The sequence below is a fragment of the Podarcis bocagei genome (genome assembly GCF_964188305.1).
Source record: "Podarcis bocagei genome assembly, chromosome: 2".
NCBI lineage: Eukaryota > Metazoa > Chordata > Lepidosauria > Squamata > Lacertidae > Podarcis > Podarcis bocagei.
In genome coordinates, this window is record NC_138126.1 from 47,835,825 (window position 1) to 47,857,864 (window position 22,040).

The following is a 22,040-nucleotide window of genomic DNA, read 5'->3' on the forward strand; positions in this document are numbered from 1 at the left end:
ATACAGACCATCAGGTAACGCCCCCTTTGGGATGTTTGCAGAGATCTCAGAGTGTCTGCATGAGTTGGAAGAGATCATGCAAGAAGACTAAGACAGCAATTAAGTATTTAGTTTAATGCACATGCACAATTATTTTTCTTCTTCGCAGTGAAATGCAGGCTCCTTAATCTTAAGAGGAGCTACCCACAGGCAAATCCTTGACCACTGGGCCATGTGGGCTGTGGATTACAGGAAATGGAGTCCAAGAGACCACAAGATCTACACTCCTGTCTTAAGATGTGCGTTCCATGTTTTGTAATGGGCCCCGACATGTTACACAGTGCATAGCTCAGAGCTTGTTGCCCAGCTTGGCCTGAGAGTCAAGGTGTTTCTCTGCCCAGGGGCACTTGCCTTTGGGTGTGGTGTTGGAAGGGTTGGTGAGGAGCCTCTCGCTGTGTGCTGCCCTTCTGAACTGGCGCTGGAACCTGCCGCGGAGATGCACGTTTTCCTCGCTCTCTGATGATGGAATGGAGAGGCTGCGCTCTTCGTCGAGAGAGAGGTCGCTGTCCGAGTCAGAGTCTTGATCTGAGCGGTGATATGTAACACATGTAAAGAAGGTGGGGTTGAGGGAACAGCTTTTCAAGTGATGGCTAATAGCTTTCCAGTGTATAAGCTGCCCTCTCCTGAGCAAGCTGAAGTTATGAACTCTGCCAAACTGGAACAATGGGTCGGTCTAGCAGCACATACCATGCCATTGATTCAAAGCCTCTAAAGGACAAAACATTAGAACGGTGGTTCCCAAATGTTTTGGGGCCACTGTCAGGGACTGGTTGGATGCAGAGGAATTGTGGGAAGAACCAGCTGAGGAACCCCGAAGGGAAGAAGGCTCAGAGCCCAGGGAGTGGTGGTGGGACAATGATGAGTGGTCAGATAGAGAAGACTGGGAGGAGGAGGTGTCGGAAGCTGAAGGGGCAACAGGGCTGTGTGAGCTGGGAGAGTCTGTGTCAGACAGCAGTCCAGGATCAGAGGCAGAAGCTGAAGCAGGAGAAGAGGGAAGCTAAGAGGCAGAGATGAGTCAGGCTGGTGAAGAGTCACAAGTGTCTCCCCCTCCTGCTGTGACAAGATCCCACCCACTGGTCACCCAGAACTAGAAGAGGCATGAAAAGATAAGAGAAGTTAGTTTTGCACAGGCACAGTCTCAGATTGCTTAGGAAAAATCCTGGAGGGGAGGGAACTTGCTACTTCTTCCCTTCCCTAGAAAAGTCTGCTCACTTAGTCACTTGCCCTTGTTGCAGGCCTGTTATATATAAAGATGTGTCAAGATGGCATACAGCATTGGAAGATTTCTTTTTAATTTGGGATCTGGAGACAGCCCTTCATCTTTGACAGCCACAGACTTCCCTATCAGAAGCACACCTCCTGGATTTTGGCCTTACCTGGCCCTGCATCACGATGAAACATTGCTATGTCAAGGTCTGTTGGACCAGCATGGTTGAGCAGGTTGTTATCCAGAGCAGAGCCTTGATGCGCCATCATGTTCTCTCTGAAACTCGTAAGAGAGAAATACTCAGAACTCTCGCCTGTCTCTTCAAGTAAGAGGTCAGAAATCAACGTGAGGAAGTGCACAGTGGTAAAAAGGTTTGTTAGACAGGCCTAGTCCATGGAAACCTATCATAGGGTGGAATTCAACATAGCGCTAATGTTCTGTCAACGCAAGCATTTCCACATGCCTGATGGAGCAATTTCCCCTCTCCTCGTCCCACGTGTTGTTCTGGGAGTTCTCTCAATGCTTCAGAGCAAATCCTTGTGTAGTAGGGAGGAAAATTGGGGAAAGCGCCATTGGGCTAGTGGGAGTCCTTGCACTAGCTTCTGCTAGCAGAACTGATTAAGAATCATAGAACTGTAGAGTTGGAAGGGACCCTGAGTCTCATCTAGTCCAACCCCCTGCAGTGCAGGAATTAGTTGAATCTGGCCCATAGTAAAAGTAAAGTCCATGAGCTCTGTTGCTGGTACTATTATTATTATTATTATTATTATTATTATTATTATTATTATTATTATCATCATCATCATCATCATCATCATCATCTCTGTTCTTTTGGTAATCTCTGTCCTGCATCAAGAGAGAAATGTGGAGGTGAGGGGTGTCATTTTGAGGGATGGGAGGGAAAGAACCATTCCGATCTGCATTGTCATTCCATTTGCTTTCATACCTAGCCTTGCAAACAGAGGAACCGCAATTAAGTCCCAGGGGCTGCTTTGGTCTCCAGCGGAAAGGCTACCCTTTCTCAGAACGCAAGTGCCTATAGCTGTATGTTCTCAAGTGGTGCTGGGGGTGGGCAGGACAGAGACTCATCCCTGCTGCTGCTGCTCACCTGAGGTAGCCCCGCTGGCTGGAATGGGTCCGAGCTGAGCGCACACTGCTGACAGAAGAGATGGTGGAGGCTCCCAGGGTGATACGGATGAGGCCGCTCTCCTCAAAGAGCGCTGTGTTGTTGTAGGCGTTGGGACCCTGGAGTGGGAGAGTGGGGGGGGAAACACACACCACAGAGTAGCCTCTCTAGGGAGATGCTTGAGGCGCTTCCATGCCCACCTGTCAAAACTGGCCTGCCCAAGAGTGGTTCAGTTCTGGATTTGACCCTCAGGCTGGAAAAAGGCTCCCCTTGCCCCAGATAAATTAAAAGGACTATTTCCTTTAGAAGTAATGAGGGAAGTAGGAAGAAGGCCTGAACCCCTTCAGGTAGGGGTAGGCCAGGTGACTACAAGGCAGTCCTCCTGCACTTTTTGATCACAGTGTTAAGGTCTCCTTGGGGAGAGGACAGTATCCTAGGCTTTAGATGGAGCAAGTTATCCTCCCATCTCCCTTAACCCAACAAGTAAGATCAAACGCAGCTCCCACCTGACCGCTTCTGGTGGATTCCTCGCCCTGACCCTTCTTGCCAAGGCAGGCTAGTTTCCAGGCTTCCTGTACCTCCTTGTTCAGCACACAGAACAGAATCAGTACTGCCAAGCCCTGTGGGGGGATAGGGAAGAGGGGCTGTGAATCTGAAACTTAGAAATTGGTGTTACACTGGGTCAGGCCATTGGTATTCGGACTAGAAGCAGCTCTCCAGATTTCAGGCAGCTATACCTGGAGATGCCAGGGGCTGAAGAGGAATCTTCTGTATGCAGCACATATGCTCTGCCACTGGCCTATGCGCATTTACTGAATCTGAGCAGCAAATGCCATTTATGAGTCACCAAAGGTGGACCAGGAAAGTGGGGTGCGCACCATCCACTTGTCCTGTCTTGCATGGCATATGGCAATCTAAATTCTTCCTCCGTGTTACGGAACATGCACAAAACCACTACTACATAAATACTGAGTGTTAATGATCTAATTACCAGAATGACTACATTAGCTTTCCGCTAGAGGGAGCAATTAGACTCTATGTGAGCTCAAGGATAGGAAAACTCTACATAGAAGCAGGCAAATATGAATCATCAGATACTCTAAACATAAACTACAGGAAGCTCTGTGAGTATAGAGATCTAACAAGACTACAGCAAATCAGAAGTACTGAAATAAGCATACGTACAGCCACCACCGGATATCTCAAAATGTCTACAAAGTCACACGATATTTAATCTGCCTTTAAGTAATATTTTGCAAGAATCTTAGCAAGTGAATTCTAGGGTGGTGGTAGATTAATTTCTGCTCCCCCTCTATATGTTTCACTCATTAATTCCTTGCTTCCTATTTATTTTTTTTCATGCAAATGCCTTCTGTAAAAGCTTTAATGTATGTACTTGAAAATAGGGGTGTGCAAATCTGGTCAATTTTGTATTCTCTGTTTTTGACCCCACCCCCTGGTCTTAAATTCAGTTTGCTGCATTTTCAGTTTGCAATGTGTTTTAAGGAAAATTCCTCATGTGCATTTTGTACCACGTACTTTGGTTGGAGAAATCCATGGCAAAATTTGGAAACAGCATGCATTGTTTTGGAAAATGTGAATTAGGTAGGTTCATATTAAAACACAAAATGTCTTGCTTCTGGACTGGAAGGGCTGCCATCATGCATTGCTTGATATGTTAATCACCACACACTTGCTGGCTGATATATCAATACTTACAAAGCATGTGCAATTTACAACAAATGTGCCAGTTGCGTGTGCAATTTATTTAGGTCTGCACACCCTCAAATGTAATGTAATGGAGCAATCACACCAGATTGGCGCATGTGACTTGATCCAGAGAAATTTTCAACCAGTTCTGTGAGTGAAGAAGGTGTAGACTTATGACTCCCAAACCACATGTGGTTCGTTTGGGGGAACTGGTGATAATTAGTTATGTTCTGCAGGATTGCTCCCAGCAGAAGCCACTATCCTCTTTGTCTGCTCCACCGTATCCTGATTCCTGCCTGACCATCTTTATCCTAGCGCAGAGAGTTACCTGAAGGCTGCAGAGGACAGTGTAGAGGTAGTGGAAAGCCAGGACACTGTTGTTGACAGCCAAGAGGCCAAAGAGCCAAGCAGTGCTAATAACTAGAAGCAGAACGAAGGAGCTTCGCAGCGTCATACTGGAGAGAGAGAGAGAGAGACGGAGAGAAAGAGCCACCCAGAAAGACAGACACAGAGGTTAGAATCTGTAGTTGAGCTGCAGGGCAAGAGACACTAAGGAGGGTCACAAACCCATTTCTACACAGTCCAGCCACACCCATAAAATGCTCTGGGAACAGGCTCCCAACAAGGCAACTCTTTACTGCTGAGGGCGCAGGGTGTTTCCCTAACTCACAAAACAAGTGACAGCGGCCAATACTAGCTGAGTACTGACAAAACTCACCACTCCTGCCTCAAGCAATTTCAGTTGTGGAGGAGGCAGACAATCCCGATGACATTTAGAAGGAGAGCATCTCAAGGCAGAGTGACAGAAAAGTGGAAGGACACTTATGGGGAATGGAAAAGTGATGCTCAGGCACTATAGAGCACGTTTCTGTCTGAGCAGATCATTGTGATAAGTTAATACTCACAGAACTGATTTCTTCTTGGCTTCCTTCTGGCCTGGTGAGCACAGCATCTTTGCAACCAGCAGAAACATCACCCCATTCATCTGGAAGCAGACTGGCTAGTTAGGAACAGGCACTCAAGCTCTGTTTTGTTTTATATTTATTGTCTATATCCCACCCTTCCTCACTTTCACGATCCAGCTGGTCAACATTGCCCCCACTGTCTTTGAGGACGCTGTATTTGGTGTGCATTGCACAGCTGGCTTCATTGGACTCTGCAAAAGAAAAACTTTGTCTCCCCTCTTCCGATTCATGGGACAGGGCAAAAGATGAGAAGATCGCCAAGGATGGGGTCACAATGCTTAAAGGCTCACAAGCCCCCAGAATCATAAAGTGTGGAAAAGTACATGAAAGTTGAGCTGGATCAGGCCAGGAGCCGATCTGTGTCCAGCATCCCCAAACAGATGCCCACAAGAAACTCGCAAGAAGGACTTGAGCGCCAGACCACTCTCCTCTCCTGAGGTTTCCAGCAACTGGAATGCAGAAGCATGTTGCCTCTTACACTGGAGCAACAGCAGTAGCATCTTGGCTGGTACCAGGGATAGCCTTATCCTCCATGAATCTGTCTAATCCTCTTTTAAAGCCATCCAAGTTGGTAGCCATTACTGCCTCCTGCGAGAGCCAATTCCATGCTTTAACTATGCGCTCTGGGAAGAACTACTTTCTTTTGTCTGTCCTGAATCATTCAACATTCAGCTTTATTGAATGTCCGCAAGTTCTAGTCTTTTAAGAGAGAGAGAGAGAACTTTTCCACTTTCTCCATGCTGTGCATTATTTTATTCACTTGTATTATGTCACATATTTCTAGAGACTGGACAGAAATGATAAAATAAGAATGAAGGGCCAAATTGGGGGGGGGGAGAGGAGAGAGAGGAAAAATAAGTGCAACACTAAATATCAATGACAGGAAAAGGAAGCAGAGGTACAAAGAATGTGGACCAAATATGCTGAATAAGGAAATGGAAAGGCTACAGCATCCTGGCAAAGAGACTGAAGAAATGTGAGAAGTGCTTACCACAATGACAACAGCAATGGGCCCTGCAAAACTCCAGATCAGTTTATCATGGATGGAAATCCAGCAGAAATCTGGATTCCCAAAGCCCTCTGGATCTAAGCCAACAGATAATCCTGTCCAAAAGGAAGGAAGAAGGTCAGCTGAACAATGTATTATGTTCTACATTCCTAGTCAATATACTTTCCACATCCTTGTAGGTCAGTGTAAACCTCCGTTCTCCTTTGATCTACTCAGCTTCTGACGCAATCATGAGCAGGAACGCTACAAACAGAACTCTCCAGTGGTCTTGCTTTTGAAAAGGCTTTTATACCCCAGGAGGCTCATTTCTATGACAAAGTTTGAGAGCCTCTGATCTGTGAGACTTGCTGCTGACTAGCCACTCAAAAGAAGACCTGAAGTCTTGGCTCCCCAAAGACATAGGCTTATGACTGACACAAGCAGTTACCCGTAGCATTTCAGCTGAGCAATGGCTGTGGGAACTGGGGCGATCCAGACTGCAATGCCTGCAGCTTATGCATAACGTCTTGGTCACATGGCATCGCAGAAAAGGCACAGTTTGAAGCGCTACTGTAGGTTTGTTCCAAACTAAGCACATTCTGCATGTCAATTGCCAGGATACATTTCTTTCTAGAGGCAGAGAGAGAGGGGGGGGGGAAGGAAACCCTCACTTCCTAAACACATCTGCACTTACCAGTGATGATGGCAGGGACGCCCCAGCCAATGGCGTAGTAGAACCTCATCGCTCCATAGTTGATGTTGCGGGCCTCCATCTGCATGCGGTAGATGTGGAGGCCTTGCACAAAAAGCCAAGCAAAAGTGGACAGGAAGAAGTAGTGGAGCAAGATGGCAATCACAGTGCAGAAGAACTGAAACAAGCAAGAGAACCACAATTCAAAGATGTCCTCTAAAACAGCGTGAGTAGCTTGCCCCTGATCTGAAACTAATATTTTACAACATTTCCCTTAAGATATCTATTGCTTCAAGGGAAGTGGGTGGCGCTGTGGGTTAAACCACTGAGCCTAGGGCTTGCCAATCAGAAGGTTGGCGGTTCAAATCCCCGCAACGGGGTGAGCTCCCGTTGCTCGGTCCCTGCTCCTGCCAACCTAGCAGTTCGAAAGCATGTCAAAGTGCAAGTAGATAAATAGGTACCACTCCAGCAGGAAGGTAAATGGCATTTCCGTGCGCTGTTCTGGTTCATCAGAAGCGGCTTAGTCCTGCTGGCCACATGACCCAGAAGCTGTATGCCGGCTCCCTCGGCCAATAAAGCGAGATGAGCGCCGCAACCCCCGAGTCGGTCACGACTGAACCGAATGGTCAGGGGTCCCTTTACCTTATCTATTGCTTCAGGAGCCCAAGGCATTTTGTGGCCTGAGGCAAAGATCAAGATGCCTCCTCCAAAATTCCATGTGCAGCAGCTGACAAGTTTGGCAGCTGAATCTTATTTCAGTACTGGCAATGGGACAGTGTCCTAGACTAAGAGCAGCAGTCTTAGTTGGGGGGTGCAGACCGTGTGGCACACATAGCTCAAAGCCTCCAAACATGCTGAACCTAGGACTTGCCTCTTGCTCCTCCTCCTCACCTGGTTTTCAGTGCGGTTGATACCCAAGAGGAAGAGCAGCTCGGAGAAGAAGAGGGTGACCGAGATGTTGCAGTGGATTCCCCGCGTGTTGGACTTGAGACCTTTCAGGCATATCAGGAAGGAGAAGGCCAGCAGCAAGAACAGAAGGGAAAGGGACACCAAGGAATAGGTCACAATGGCCAAAGTCTCCAGGTCACCTTCCAGTTGCTGCAAGGAGAAACCAAAGGCAAAAGGAGAAGTCAGAGAAGGAAGCACACAGTAACCTGATGGGCATATTAACACCAAGCCATGGTTTATTAACCATGGTTTACTAACTACCAACAACACTCTTGTGGCTCCATGGTGTTTCCTTGCCAGCCACTCCTGGAAATTAGACCTCCCACTCATTCCCTGCTTTATACACTGCACACGAGTAAACAAACATGGCTGTCTCTGACACATCTAGTTTGGTCTTTAACGATACCAAGGCCCACTGTTTTGCTTTTTATCTCTGGCCTCTCTGATCACACCTCACTTATCACTTTCTAAGTCTTGCTGTGACCTTGTCATCAGTATTACCTCTCGGTGGGAGCTGTCCATCAGGACCCCAAAGGTGCCAAACTGGGAGCAATGGCAGCGAACGTGCGTGGCGTTTCGATAAACAAGATCACAGTCCCGGGCTGTCCAGAAGCCAGTGGGCTCAATCCTGCAGTCACAAAGAAATCCAAAAAGAGAGGCCTCAAAGGAAAGAGTCTTCAAGGTGACATTTTCTTTTAGAGGCAGGCATGAGGATACTCACTATGAATTATGCTTGAATTATTGACCTTTTCGGGTCAGACTCAGGTCCATTGATTTTAATGCATTTTCTCTGAGTATAACTAACAATAGCTATCACCCTATATCTTTAAGTTACTATGGAGGGTGCCTGCGAATGGAATTCAGCGTGGCATTAAGGTGAACAGTCCATCAATGTAAGGATTTCTTTTTGCGCCATGGAATCTACCCCCACCTCTTCCCTGCACACACACCCTAAATCTGTTCTAGTGGTTCCCCCCCAATGTTCTGGAGCAGATTTGGGGATGGCACAGGGTATGTGCAGGGGGAGGAACACCTAACTTGAAGACCGCTAATTGTATTTATGCTTTGAATAATTTTTATGCCCATCATGGAATCCATTGGGCAAAGGGTGGCTTAGAAGCATTTCAAATGAATAGAATAATGTCAAAGGCCTCAAAGTAAAAAAGGAAGCGAAGGATGGCTCCCTGGGAAAGAGGCAGCAAAGCAACTTACTGGCTGGAGTGATTCCACTGGACACAGAGGGGCTTGCTGCGGTTGGCTGTCTCCAGCAGGCGGAATTCTAGCACTAACGGGGTTGCCAAAGTGCTCTGGAGGAAAGTGTGGTTGCTGAAGACAGATACGCTCACTATGGGGGAGTTCATAACAGGGTTTTTGGGCAGCCTGCAAAGAACAAAGGCAGCTTGTTACTTGATGCCACCTGGCAACACCACTGGGCCCAGACTGGTCCATGCAATGGGAGAGTGGGCTATTGCTGACCAATCCTCAGCAAACTGTTTATGGTCCATTCAAGTCAGAGTTGTAGGACCTGAGATGATAGCAAAGAGCCCAGAAGAGGAGTAAGCAATGAGTGGTACCTGAGATTGCGCCGATCCACCTGGTAGCGGGCAGGAAGAAGTCCTCCTAGAGTACGGTAAATTATGAGGATGAGGATGGTTACAGCAGGCTCAGGTTCCGGCAGGAAGTGCTTGGGAGGGGAGGTTTCCACAGTGTCATTGGTTTCACTGTTTACCAGTGTCAGTGCTGCTGTGCTGGGAGCTGGAGCTGGGAAGGCAGAACAGGAAGGAACCAATGGTATGCACCATTTTGAGGCAGGACAGAAGAGGAGAGAGGTGCCTAGCATTGTGGTGGTATCATCTCTCAAGTTCTTATACTTTGACTGAGCTGAGCCCATTGAGCCCAACGGGCCAATCCTTTGAAGCAGAAGGAAATTCCTCCCCCTTCAACACAGGGGTATGGAACCTATTTGGCCTATTTATCTCCCTCTAACCCCAGGAGTGAATTCTTGACAGATGGGCGAGATCACACACCTGTCAATCATCTGACATCATAGTGACACCAAGTGATTGACTGGTGGGTGGTCCTGACCACTTGTCAAAGTCAACCAGTGGGGTGGGCACGGGGTGATAGTGACCAAGCAGCATTGAAACCCCCCAACCGATCACCTGATGGGCAGAGGGTTCAAGTCTGCTTTCTTCAGGCATTGACCATCAAACCCTCCCATCTGCCAATATATCACCCACCCATTGAGCGGAGGTAATCTGATTAAACAAGGTGTGGTTTCACAAAAACGGCAACATGGGCCAAATTGGAATCCCTGGTGGGCCAAGATCGGCCCATTTTTGTTGCTCAGAAGGTGCTGCCTCCCACCAGAAACTTCTCCTGAGTCTTTCTCTCATGGGAAGCAAAGGGCTTCTTCTGTTACGAAGCCAACTGATCATAAACTTCTAACAATGCTTCAAGTAAATTAAACAGCCCTTCTCCAAGGGTCCAAAAGAAAAACGAGAAGCTCTCCGAGGGGGTTCCAGCCACAAGACATCCGTGTGCACTTTGCTCTTTCCCCACAGCACTGCCCAAAGGAACATAAATGTGTGCCCAGTGCAACCTGAATGAAGCATGCTGGGAAGGTGGCAATCACTTCCTGGTTACCTTGGTCTGGGCCTGGTGGAGCTCAGTCACTTACCTTCCACTTTGTGGGGTGTAAGGACTGAGAGGGGAAGCACAACGTGGGTGTGTGGGTCCCACATGACCTGGCCACGGAAGAGGGTGCTGTGATATCGGGGGTAACGCCTCCTGAAGTGGGTGTGGTTCTCCATGCGGTCAATGCTGAGCACTGCATGGAGGGGAAGAGAGAGAGAGAGAGAGAGAGAGAGAGAGAGAGAGAGAGAGAGGAGCAGATACGAGGTCTCTGAGTTGGCCTACCTGAGTGAATGATGAGAAATGAAAAGGGCCCCTTGGCCAGAGAGATGCTTCCAGCTTCGATGGGAAAACATGCATAAGGGTCAGGTAAGTCACAAATATGCTGGCTTATGTTTACCGGTGGAGCATGTTTGATGCTCTCAGAGCTACTTTCCACAGTGGTTTCTAGCAAACAGAGATTTGCACAAGCAATGTAGTCATAGGCATCTGTTTGTAAGAGAAGGCCTGCTTCGGGAGGTTTCCTGCCCAACTGCAGAAAACATACCTGTATTACTTCTGCATGCATGAAGCGTGAAGCACCTACATGGGACGAAGCCAATGGCTTGCCAACACTTGCCCACAAAACTTAAATGGAACAGTGTAAGGCAGGCCAAGAAATGCATTCACACCTGACCTCCCACTGGTGTGGCATTCTAGCAGTCCACTCCCCCCGTGCTGCCTTGCCTCCACCATTGAGCCTGTGCTACTCCAGCCTCTAGCCCAGAAATCCAACACATCCTCAGGAAGCCCATGGCTGCCTGCAAGCCAGGAGTTCACAGATGGTGGCGTAGATCATACAGACCTTCAGGGTCGTCAGTGAGCTGCTTGCGGCCTTCCAGCAACACCTCCCCTCCCCACGCAGTGCTTCTACTTACCAATATTAGGGGTCACCACACCAACAGGGTTGAGGTAGGTGAGTTTCATGTTGCTGGCCAGTGTGCCCGTGTACTCTCTCAGCTGTTCCATCAGTCCTGCGCTGCTGTGGTCATTCTGCAACAATGCTTCCCAGTGCTCTTGGTTATCTAAGGCCAGCACCGAGCTGCCAGCCCGAAGCAGGTTCTACAGGGCAAAGATCAGAGGTGGAACATCAGAGGACGTAAAAATCCTCCTCATACAATGGGCTGCATCCAACTCAGTTCTACTTAGAGTAGACACAAAGAAATTAATGATCCTAAGCAAGTCATGTCTATTAATTTCAGCAGATCTGCTCTGTTTCTGCTTCAGTTTCCAGAACCATTCGGTTTTTAAACCATTTATTTCATTTGTAGCCCACCATTCTTCCATGATGGAGCTCAGGGGAGCATACATTGGTTCCCAGGCAATCTCCCATCCAGGCACTGACCAGATGGGGAAAGGCTGTATCTCGGTGGCTGAGCACATATTTTTAATGCAGATGGTCTCAGGTTTAATCCCTGGCATCTCAGTCTTAAACTGGATGGGTACATGGATCTTTTAGGTGGGAGGCTTAGCACAGAAGAAAGGTAATAAGTTGCCTTTTCAAATCAGGCACTTCTTGTCTAGACACCTGCCTCAAGAATCTATTAGAGGCTACTTGTTTTGAGGCTTTTGGAAACTGCAGACAGTAGGTGCAAGAGGCTTTATTTTAGAATTATGCAAGTGTTGTATAAGGCGGATTTGGGGTGGAGGGAAGACCTGGGTACAGAGGTGACAGAGGAGGGGTGGCTGGATATTTGAAGAGCAAATGCTTCTGATCAGAGTCTTTTCCTATAAGCCTGTGAGCAGATGGGTATACCACACAGGAACCAATTAAAAGTATGTGTAGAAAGGGCAATGGGAAATGTGGGAAAGGTTGCGAAGATACTAAGATTATTTTCTCATGTGGCAGTCGTGCAAATAAATAAAACAGCGCAAGGGAAAGGGGGGTTTGGATAAAACGAAACAGGTGAGAAGAAATAAAGGGCCTCTAGATTCACAAGTTATCCCGTTGAAATGGTTGTTTGAAAGAAACATTGCTGCCGTGAGAAAATGCTCGCAGATAAGGTGCACACAGTGAAAAGAAAGAAAAACAGCACTTGTGGAAACTTGGCACTTTGCTCCAAAACTCCTAATGACCACCCCCAATGGCTTCATATAGATGCTAAATAACACTGGGGACAAAATGGTGCCCTCTGGAATGGCTGTGCTGCGGGTACAAAGAGCATTCCCCAATGTTACCCCCTGGACTTGAACATGCTGGTGGAAGAGGAACCACTGTAATACTCAGATACCTACCCCAGAAGTTGATGCAGGAGGGCACCATGGTCAAGGGTATCGAAGGCAATAGCATAATGTGATAACATTGAGGAAGCATTGTAGTATAACCAATGAAGTCCAGTGTAACTCCACCCTAGTATATGGAGTTGTGTACACCTCACTTGGCTGGCGCTACTGCACTGCAAAATTCACACTAGCACGAATTTCAGTTTGCATATTGTTTTGAAAAGCGCTGATTAGGTATATTCCGCTTGAAATGCAAACTGAATCAAATTGCTCCCCCCATCCTTACCTACAGCTAAGCCATCTTTGCTCAAGATGTTTTAAATATCTTAAATCATTTTTATTGTAAGCTGCCCAATCTAGAGATATGGTAAGGAAATAAATAAGCAAGCCCTGTAGCATGAGCGTAGCAGGTAGGAAATGTCCAGTTATGTTTTGTGTTTTTTTGGCAGCATCTTCTGTGATCAGCTTCATAGAGAAAAGCATCTAAGCCCAGAGACTCCCCCTGCCACCCACTTCCTTGAGGTTTCTACCTGCCAGGAGGATGGGCGAGCAGCTTCCATGCGGCCTAAATCCCCCTCCATCCATGTTCCTAGCATGCTCAGTAACCAGAAAAAGTCCCCTCACCTCGTTGAAGTGGGCATCCTGGGTGGCTGTCAGGCCAAAGCCATGCTGCCTGCTCTCAAACGCCATCAAGTGGGACAAAAGGCGATAGGTGATGTGAACATCATTGCCGAAGTAGCGCTCCATCTGATCAGTCACTGCCCGCAGTTGGTGGGCCAGCTTCTTGGCTTCTATGGTGTTCAGTTCCGTCTCGTTCCTTTCCAGACCTTCCAGCTACCAACACAGAAAACAAGGGAGGTGGGTGTGTGGGGGACCATGCAGTGGCTCTAGGAACTGAAACATAGCTCCTGTTTTTAAAGAGGCGCAAATCACACAGAGAGGAAAGGGGCTTCTTATGATGTTGCTGATGAAGTGGTGGGGATTAGGGACCACTGGAAACCGTGAAACAGAACTAGCTAGAGGTGAAACTGCCACTGTGTCCATGACCAAGTTCTAGCATTTACTGTGCCAACAAGGGAATGAGAGAAGAGAAACATCCAGTTAACAGATGGTTCTGATATTTAATCCCCTGGGGGAAAAGGAAGCAGAAAAAGAGAGAAAGAGAGAGGATTTTATGGTAACGCAATAAAAAAGGTAAAGGACCCCTGGTTAAGTCCAGTCAAAGGTGACTATGGGGTTGTGGTGCTCATCTCACTTTCAGGCCGAGGGAGCAGGCATTTGTCCACAGACAGCTTTCTGGGTCAAGTGGCCAGCATGACTAAACTGCTTCTGGTGTAATGGAACACTGTGACAGAAACCAGAGCTCATGGAAATGCCGTTTACCTTCTAACCACAGTGGTACCTATTTATCTACTTGCACTGGCATGCTTTCGAACTGCTAGGTTGGCAGGAGCTGGGACAGAGCAATGGGAACTCACCCCGTTGTGGGGATTTGAACCACTGACCTTCCGATTGGCAAGCCCAAGAGGCTCAGTGGTTTAGACCATAGCGTCACCCGTGTCCCTATCTCTTAATAATATACAGCCCTTAACACTTGCCAACAGTTAACCTCAAATTTCTGTACTTTATCCCCACCCTCACCCTGCTTTTCTCTATGAAAGAGCCATATGGATCTTAGGTAGAACTATCTATGCTAGGTTTCTTTACCATGCCTGGTGTATGTGATGTCATGTAAGCAGGATGTGTAAAGGCATTTGTTTCTATAGAGTGATGGAGCAGATTCCCTCTTATTGATAGGGTGGTAGAAGCATCCATCTAAGTATTTGGCTAATGGTATAACAGTGGAGGCAGGAGTCTCACTGCAGAGAGATGGGGTGGGCAGAAGCTGCTCATTCTGCTTTCCTAACGTTCAATTAGCTGTCTCTTCTAATTCCAGGCAACTCAACTGAGTGGTAATTGATCAATCTGACTGGATGGCACACAGTTTATGGCCTAGTCAGTTTCAGCCCTAAGGGGAAGTTCTGCACTTTGAATGCCCTCAATGGGCTACTTAATTTAGTCAGACCTCAGCATCCTTTATGCTTCAGAAGTTATTGCTGTACAAGCCGCTGCTTGCACTGTCACCTTTGCTGTGGGTCAGCAGAATCAAACCAACAGATTTGGTGCAGGCTTTTTGCAGGAACGAGTTCAGAGTCATTGCACAAAACAGGCCAGGAAAGTTTGAAAACCACTGTTTTAGCATAAACGTAGGCATAACACTTGGGAGAGAAGCCATGCACTGCTGACAACATTCATTCTGAAGCAGGTTGTATGTATGCAGCCCATAACACAGATTATCTGCTGTGCAGACATACTAGGGCAGTAAGTGTAGGCTTTGCACAGATACTGTGTTGCTTATGCAACTCAGAAATACCACAACTGTGAGCCAAGCAAAGCCCACCCAGACAGGAGACAGACAGACAGAGAGGGTTACCAATGCTGAGAGCTCCTTAAAGGCAGGTGATGTGCAGTTGAAGAGATCGGGTTCCAACCAGCCTCTTTCCTCATCGCAGTGCCGAACTGCTGCTCCTAAGAGAAGGAAGAATGCCTAAGTTAAGAAATGCGTGACTGAGGAGGACATTCCCTGCTGTTGCTGCTGCCTCCCACTAGGAGATTGTCAGGGCAACAGCATCATGCCAGGTCAGGCTCACTGAACGAAGCATTGGCAATACCACCAACACAGAACACCAGCATCAGTGAGGGAACAGATTCAGAGGAGGCTGCACAGACCCTACATTAGCATCTACGAGCCCTTTGCTAAGGTCACCACCCTGATTTTACATTCACAAATTTGAATTTTGTGAGAGCCCCCGCCCCCCAATGCTGGGGTTAATTGTTTTCAAGCTAGGCCTGGGAGAACTCACCAGTCACAGATATTTCAGTTACCCCATGAATGGACAGATAAAAGCTTTTGAAGGAGAGGGGTAAATATTATGTTGTGCAAACCCTTATCAAGCTCAAAAACAATTTCTGATTTGTAAGACTTTCTGGATTACCGTAAGAGTCAGTTGAGACGACTCCACAAAGAAGGATCAATGCACAGCTACAGCAAATCAGAACTGATGTAGAATTAAAATTTCATTGGCCAAGCTAATATAGCTTATTATCAGCCTCTGGCTGAATGCGGTCTTTTCTGTTTTTTGCCTTGTGCACTCCTGAGAATGAACCATCTCTCACTGTACGCCTGCAGAGCCGATCAGACGAGGGGAGGAAGTTTTGAATCATGATAATGATTTGTCAAGTGCTACTGGGAGGGACAACTGCTCTCCAAACCAAGATTGCAATTTTTTATTTTATTTTATTTTAAAATGAAAACCGGGTTAGTTCTCATACAGACATCCAGCAAGTTTGACCAACTGGTTGTATGGGACTTTAGCATGACTAGGTTTCTCTGGATTGGGGCAAGATTTTATTCCCTTATCAATTATGTTTGCAGAACTGATGCTTCTTTGACAGTGACACATTTGATAAGGAAAGTTGGGGAGGACTCTAGAGGGTAGGAGGCATGTACAAACATAGGGAGAAGGAAGGAAGAGCTGAGGATCTGAGTGAAGCATGAAAGATCCACACCCAGGACAAGTGGGGATCCCTCGCTAAGCCTCTTTTGGGAAAAGGCAACAGCTCAGTGGTAGGACATCTGCTTTGCATGCAGAGGATTTCAAGTTCAATTCCCAGCATTGTCAGGTACAGCCGAGAAATTCCCCTGTCTGAAATCCTGGGGAGCTGCTGCCTGTCAGTGCAGACAACACTGAGCTAGATAGGCCAAAGGTTAGACTCAGAGCAAGGCAGTTTTCTATGTTCCTCTAAGATTCTGAGTGACAGCCAGATCAGATGTTACAGGCAATTGTCTAATTTGGAGAGACAAAAACGGAAGATGATGGAAGAGGCTGCATGGACAATTTGGAGCAGAAAAATGCCATCTTTCCTCCACTGTTTCTCCACTCCACATCACAAGCCATTTTTCAGTGGGGAGGAGAGGTATGTTTGGGGCAAAGTACACATGTTTGCACATAACGTCTGGCTTAGCCCCGACATGCCACCTGCATGTTTTAAAATTTTCTGCAACCCAAAGGGCTAAAGACTTGCATGTTTTAAGTTAAAGAAACGTGACAGTCCCAAATTGTGTTTAAGCCACAGAACACTGCACTGGAGCGCAAGGTCCCACCATTTGTGGCACCAATCACAGCCATGCAGCTTTCTAGAACACTTGAATGTCACCAGCATCACAGAAAGCCAGAAGGCCCACACTAACAATATCTATACAGAAGTGATATAGATATCTAGTGGGAGCATTAAGACACCCTTAATGCTATATTCCATATCACAAACAGCACTGACACCATTATCAGCATGACCTGCGCCATCTGCCATCCTCACCGGTGGCACTAGATGTGTGTTCAGCAATGACCTGAATGGGAAAGACATCAGCAAAGTAACAACAGCTGTGATCTCTAATAGTTCAAAAGCATGGCAGGTGAATCTGTCATCTCTGCTGCTTTACAAATGGGGAGGGGAAATGAAGTTGTGGCAGGGCCGGGATTGTGTAAATCAATGCTGGAGTCAAACGAATGCTGCTCCTTAGCAAGTATGGGCTTCTATATCCGAGCTGAGATCTCCTGTGTTGAATAGAGTGTCCACAGTTCAGTCAACTGAGATCCCCCAGGCAGTCGCTAAAGCTTCTACAGTGGAAGGCTACCCATTCTGCTAGCTCAAGATTCTAGGCTCATTCCTTCACACTTTTTGTTAAACGCTCTCAGGGAGAAAGTCTGGGAAAGTCCTTTTGAAGGGCTAGGATATCATGAGCCCTGCAGATCTATGTTGCTCAGCTGGTCCATTGGTGCGATGGGCGGATTGTCTGGCCCTCATCTGTTGCCTGTAGGGCCAGCTATTACTACAGGCTGTATGGCCGAGACTGGACTGGTCCCTAAGTCACCCAGTTTTTGAACATATATAACCATCTTCCCTGAATCAAGATCTGGGAGAACCTGTCCTGAGTTTCAGCAGCAGCCAGAATTACAGCAATGAATGTCTGGCCCTTGTGTCAGTCTCCAGCCCCTTCACAGAGCAGTGTAAAAAAACTACCTGTAAAAAACTGAGGGGAAGCATCAAGGAAAAGGTTTGAGCAGTTAATCATGCAAGGCTCTTGGGGTTAAACAACAATAGCAAGAAATTCAGCCTGCCTGAAGCACAAGAACTAGAATCCAAAGATTGTACATGTGGTGTTATAAGGTGGGGTAGAAACTGAGCTTACTCCACAGTAGAAAATGTTGCACGTGAAGATAAGTCTGCATGCAGCCAAACCCTCATATTGTACAATTCAATGCCCTTCTTTCCTTTTCCTCTTTATTAGAAAGTGGCACCCTGGGCTGCTTTTTTGAGGTGTGCACCTAAGACATTTAAAGCAGACACAGAGGGAGGCTAGTGCCCATTGGGATGGATAGGGTGGAAAGCAGGGAGGCAACACTACACGGAACCACAGCCAGTGATAGATGGAGCCTGCTCTGATTTTGTCCCCATCATCCCCCACCTTGCTGAATTCTACAAGAGCAAAACTGAGACTAAGGAGGAGAATGCTGACAGCCAGTGCCACCCCCTAAGTAAGGAGGCAAGTACGTGGGGGTTGGCTAAGGGCAGGCAAAGTTTGGTGGGGTAGTGCCCCATCTGTCCAATGGACCAGCCTCCACTGGCATATACCTAAAAATGTAAAGGGTGAATGCAGCAACTGAGGGTCTGCAAACATGTGTATTTATGTATTTTCATCCAGTGAGCCAGGACTGGCTGCATCTCCTTGCTGAGAGCACACTTGGTAAAACACGTGGCATGGCCAAGACAATAATTAGCAGAAAGCAAGAAAGCCAACACAACAGGCAACAACAAGCCAATTTCTTATGTTCGTACTAGCTTTTGTCAACCCGTGCTCCAGCATCATCACCACCATCACCATTATTATTATTATTATTATTATTATTATTATTATTATTATTATTATTATTATTATTATTATTATGTCCTGAAACTGAGAGGTGGAAAGCAGGCACAGTCTACACCATTGGCTGTGCTGGCATTCCAGCTCTCAGTTTCAGGACTCATTGGTTGGTAGGGATGGTTGAGGAATTGCTCATAATTCCTAAGAGAACATCAAGGCAGTAAGCAGAAGCGGAAGCAGGTTATACAAGCGCAGAAGGAGTGGGAGGAAACAAAAAGGGGGAATTGCAGGCCATTTCCTGCAGATTAGTGTCTGGTGAAAGGCAAAGAAGCTGAAGGTTCAGGCAGGATTACAAGGAAATCAGGGCCAAGCAAGGCAAGAACGATAGTGCCAGTAGCCCTTGCAGCTGATGGGGAAAGTGTGGGGTCCAGCGGTGTCTCAAGCAGGAAGCAGGGAATGGAGAAGCCACACAAAGCAGCCCTTATAAAGCAGGTGAGGGGAGGAAAAGAGACAGCAATAGGCCTTACCTGCACCCCGCAAACCTGCACAGGTGGAAGAGAAAGAAACGTAGAGAAAAGGGACAACATTAAAAGTTCTAAAGCAATGCTAATGCACTGTGAGTTTCCCAGGAGAGTCTCTGCTGAAAGGCAACTGTGCAGAAGGTTCCCACTCCTGTGTGTGTATCGATCCTCAAAACTTATCCAAAGAGTATGTTTACCACAAAACTTATATGTACCACAAAACTCATCCAAAGAGTATATTTGGATTCAAGCGAGCAATAGCTTAAACAAAACAACGGTGTGACTCCCCTCCCCCAATCTGTAAACATTCCAAGGCAACCCATCTCCTTGAGCCTAAAAGACAACACTTCCCCAAATCATTCTGCCAAATGCTGTGCCTTGATCAGAGCATCTATATGTGGGAATGAATGGGACCACCCAATGCCCTGCAACCGACTCCTGACTAAGGACGACAGTAGTACAAGGCAGTGTGAGAACTAATAGGTGAGAATGGAAGGGTAGCATAAACTTGAGGAGAAACCTCCTAGTGGTAAGAGCTTCCTAGTGGACAGGTTGCCCCAGGAGATGATTGGCTCTCATTTGCTGGAAGTATTTATTTGTTGATCAGATAAATAGTTGTGCTAGTGCAATGGGGCTTCCTCCCTCTCTTCTCCCCTGTGCCACCCTTGCACCCCCAATTTGGCCCCCTCAAAGCAGCACATGTGGGGGGGGGGAAGAGGAGAGATTGTTCTGTAGGGCAAGCAGAAATGCTTGCGCTGACTAAGTGATCTCCTTAGCACCTCTGTGAATTCCACCCTACATCTCTCACCTTTCCACCCAGTGGCAATCAAGAATTCAAAGGCAGTAAAAAACACTAGAACAGCAACAAAAGTACAAAGGAAAGCACAGCAACAAGAAGGCTAAGATAATGCAAAACAACCACCACCTGTTAAAAGCACCATCAATATATTTACAAATCAGCTTGTTGGGTGGCTCTCTGACAGGGATGCTATTTAGATTTCTGCACTGAGCCGGGGGTGGGCGATTGGGCTGGAGGATCTCCAAAGGTCCCTTCCAACTCAAAAATCCTGAACCCTGGCAGCATCACTAACACATTTCTATTTACTGTCAGAAATAGTCTATTGCCAGGACAACAAACATCTTTGAGCCTACTTCAGAAGGCCCAATTTCTTCAAAATCTTATTGATGACAATGGCTCCCAGAAATCAGCTAGGACAGTGTTGGAAAAAAGAAGACAGAAAAGATATGCCTTAGAAGAAGGGAGACTAGCAGTGACTTGGGTCTGCTGAAACCCAACAGGACAGATCCAATCTGTCCATAAAGTCATCGCCCTGCAAGTGGAAACACTTACCCAGTGAACCTTTGGGACAAGGCACCACAGCTGTCAAGCCAAACTTGGTTTGAGGCCACCACACCCCAGATTTCAAAGATTTAGGACATGCATCGTAGAGCACTGTGAAGCCAAACACAGAAACATAAGTCACAGGGAATCTAAGGGAGGGGTTTTATTCCACACAATGCCTCGATTGAAGACAGGGAGGCCTTCGAAGAACTCTCAAAACTGATCAGTGTAACATCAAATAAAATAAAACATTGTCTAAAATGAAATTTCAATTTTCAATGGTATTTAATAGCTTATAAAGCACAAAAAAGGAACCTAGAGCACAAAACTACAGAGGCAGCAGATTTTATGCACATACAGTGGCCTTGTGAGAAAAATCTAAAATTACTGCGGGGGATGACAGAACTCATTAAAGAAATATTAGGCTGTGAACTGCTGAAGGGACCCAGAGGGGCAACTTCCAAATCCTTTGCAGCACAGACCCGAGTTGTGTGATACAGAATCTGTGTAGAGCTGTGTTCTGCAGAAAGAATTTCATATAGTACTTGAGCAGTAGCAACCAGGAAGCCTCTATGACGGATAAATGTCTCAAATATGGTCATGCTAACTAATTATGTTAAAATAAGGAATGAATAAAGGTGGGAAGGTTGGGCTCATTGGGAACGAGATGATTTGCATTTAGTCCTGGAACAAGAAATGTAATGGTCCAGTTCAGATTTTCTTTCCATGTTGCCTGTAGTGTAATTGCTTGTCTTTCAGCTTAAGCTGCCATCTTCCATGAAGTTTCAGTGCTGAAGCTGCTCTCATGAAGAACCCTTCTAAAGCACCCTGAGTTTACTCTCCCACCAACTTACGACAAAGCCATTGGCGAATGAGAGGAGAGACATATCCCCCCCCTTCCAAAAATTGGGGAAAATGACTATTCCCCTCAAATTGGCTATTACATTCACCTGAAACCCTTCCCCCCCATTTATTTGGACTTCCTGAAGGGCCAGAAGCAAAACCAGGCTGAGCAAGTCCAGCTCTGAGGAATGGACAGCTACAGGTGGAGCAATCTCCCCAGTTTGACAGGGGAGACGGGAGGCTCCCTCAGAACTGTTTAGAAACGTGGATGCCTACTCACCCTGGCACCCGCTGGGTGTCACCTCGGCAAAAGGGCTGTCACAGCTGTTGCACTGCCGGCCAATCACGCCAGGCCTGCAGTGGCACTGGCCCACTTCCTGGTCGCAGGAACGGGAGGAGGAGCCAATGGGGTAGCAATCACAGGGGAGGCAAGTGTCGCTCCCTTTGGGGCGGTAGTGGAACTCCTGTGGGGAGAAGGGAGAGGGGCAGGGGAGGCGGTTAGAGAGCCGGGTCGCAGGAGGAGGAGTGGGGCAGCAGAGGGAGCAAAGGGCAAACTGTGGGCAAGAAGGGAGGGCCGACATAAGGGAGCCCAACGAAAGAAGCAGGAGAAAGGGAGCAGGGCCTGGTGGGACAAAGAGAGGAGCACTGTTAGGGCAGCAGAAAGCAGAGGCCAGCCCAGCCCAGTCCAGCCGGTCAGTCAGAACAGGGAGATTCTATACAGTATTTCTCCAACTTGGGTTCCCAGCTGTTGTTGGACTACAACTCCCATCATCCCAATAGTCCTGCTAGCTAGTGATTG

The 22,040-nt window shown here is 47.2% G+C and overlaps 1 protein-coding gene across 1 annotated transcript in view; it reads right to left on the reverse strand.

The window, feature by feature from the left end:
* The window catches only part of CELSR3 (cadherin EGF LAG seven-pass G-type receptor 3), an 87,844-nt gene that overhangs the window by 9,199 nt on the left and 56,605 nt on the right, over window positions 1-22,040 (reverse strand). Inside the window, exons 15-33 of the mRNA XM_081183906.1 lie at window positions 21,522-21,705; window positions 20,408-20,509; window positions 19,063-19,077; window positions 15,044-15,138; window positions 13,195-13,404; window positions 11,226-11,409; window positions 10,355-10,504; window positions 9,249-9,435; window positions 8,887-9,054; window positions 8,176-8,302; window positions 7,618-7,824; window positions 6,730-6,904; window positions 6,039-6,151; window positions 4,988-5,067; window positions 4,411-4,537; window positions 2,879-2,992; window positions 2,355-2,491; window positions 1,416-1,522; window positions 391-564 (exon numbers count right to left, since the gene is read on the reverse strand). Of these exons, the coding sequence (XP_081040032.1) occupies window positions 391-564; window positions 1,416-1,522; window positions 2,355-2,491; window positions 2,879-2,992; window positions 4,411-4,537; window positions 4,988-5,067; window positions 6,039-6,151; window positions 6,730-6,904; window positions 7,618-7,824; window positions 8,176-8,302; window positions 8,887-9,054; window positions 9,249-9,435; window positions 10,355-10,504; window positions 11,226-11,409; window positions 13,195-13,404; window positions 15,044-15,138; window positions 19,063-19,077; window positions 20,408-20,509; window positions 21,522-21,705 (2,656 nt within the window). The remainder of the gene's footprint in view (window positions 1-390; window positions 565-1,415; window positions 1,523-2,354; window positions 2,492-2,878; window positions 2,993-4,410; window positions 4,538-4,987; window positions 5,068-6,038; window positions 6,152-6,729; window positions 6,905-7,617; window positions 7,825-8,175; window positions 8,303-8,886; window positions 9,055-9,248; window positions 9,436-10,354; window positions 10,505-11,225; window positions 11,410-13,194; window positions 13,405-15,043; window positions 15,139-19,062; window positions 19,078-20,407; window positions 20,510-21,521; window positions 21,706-22,040) is intronic.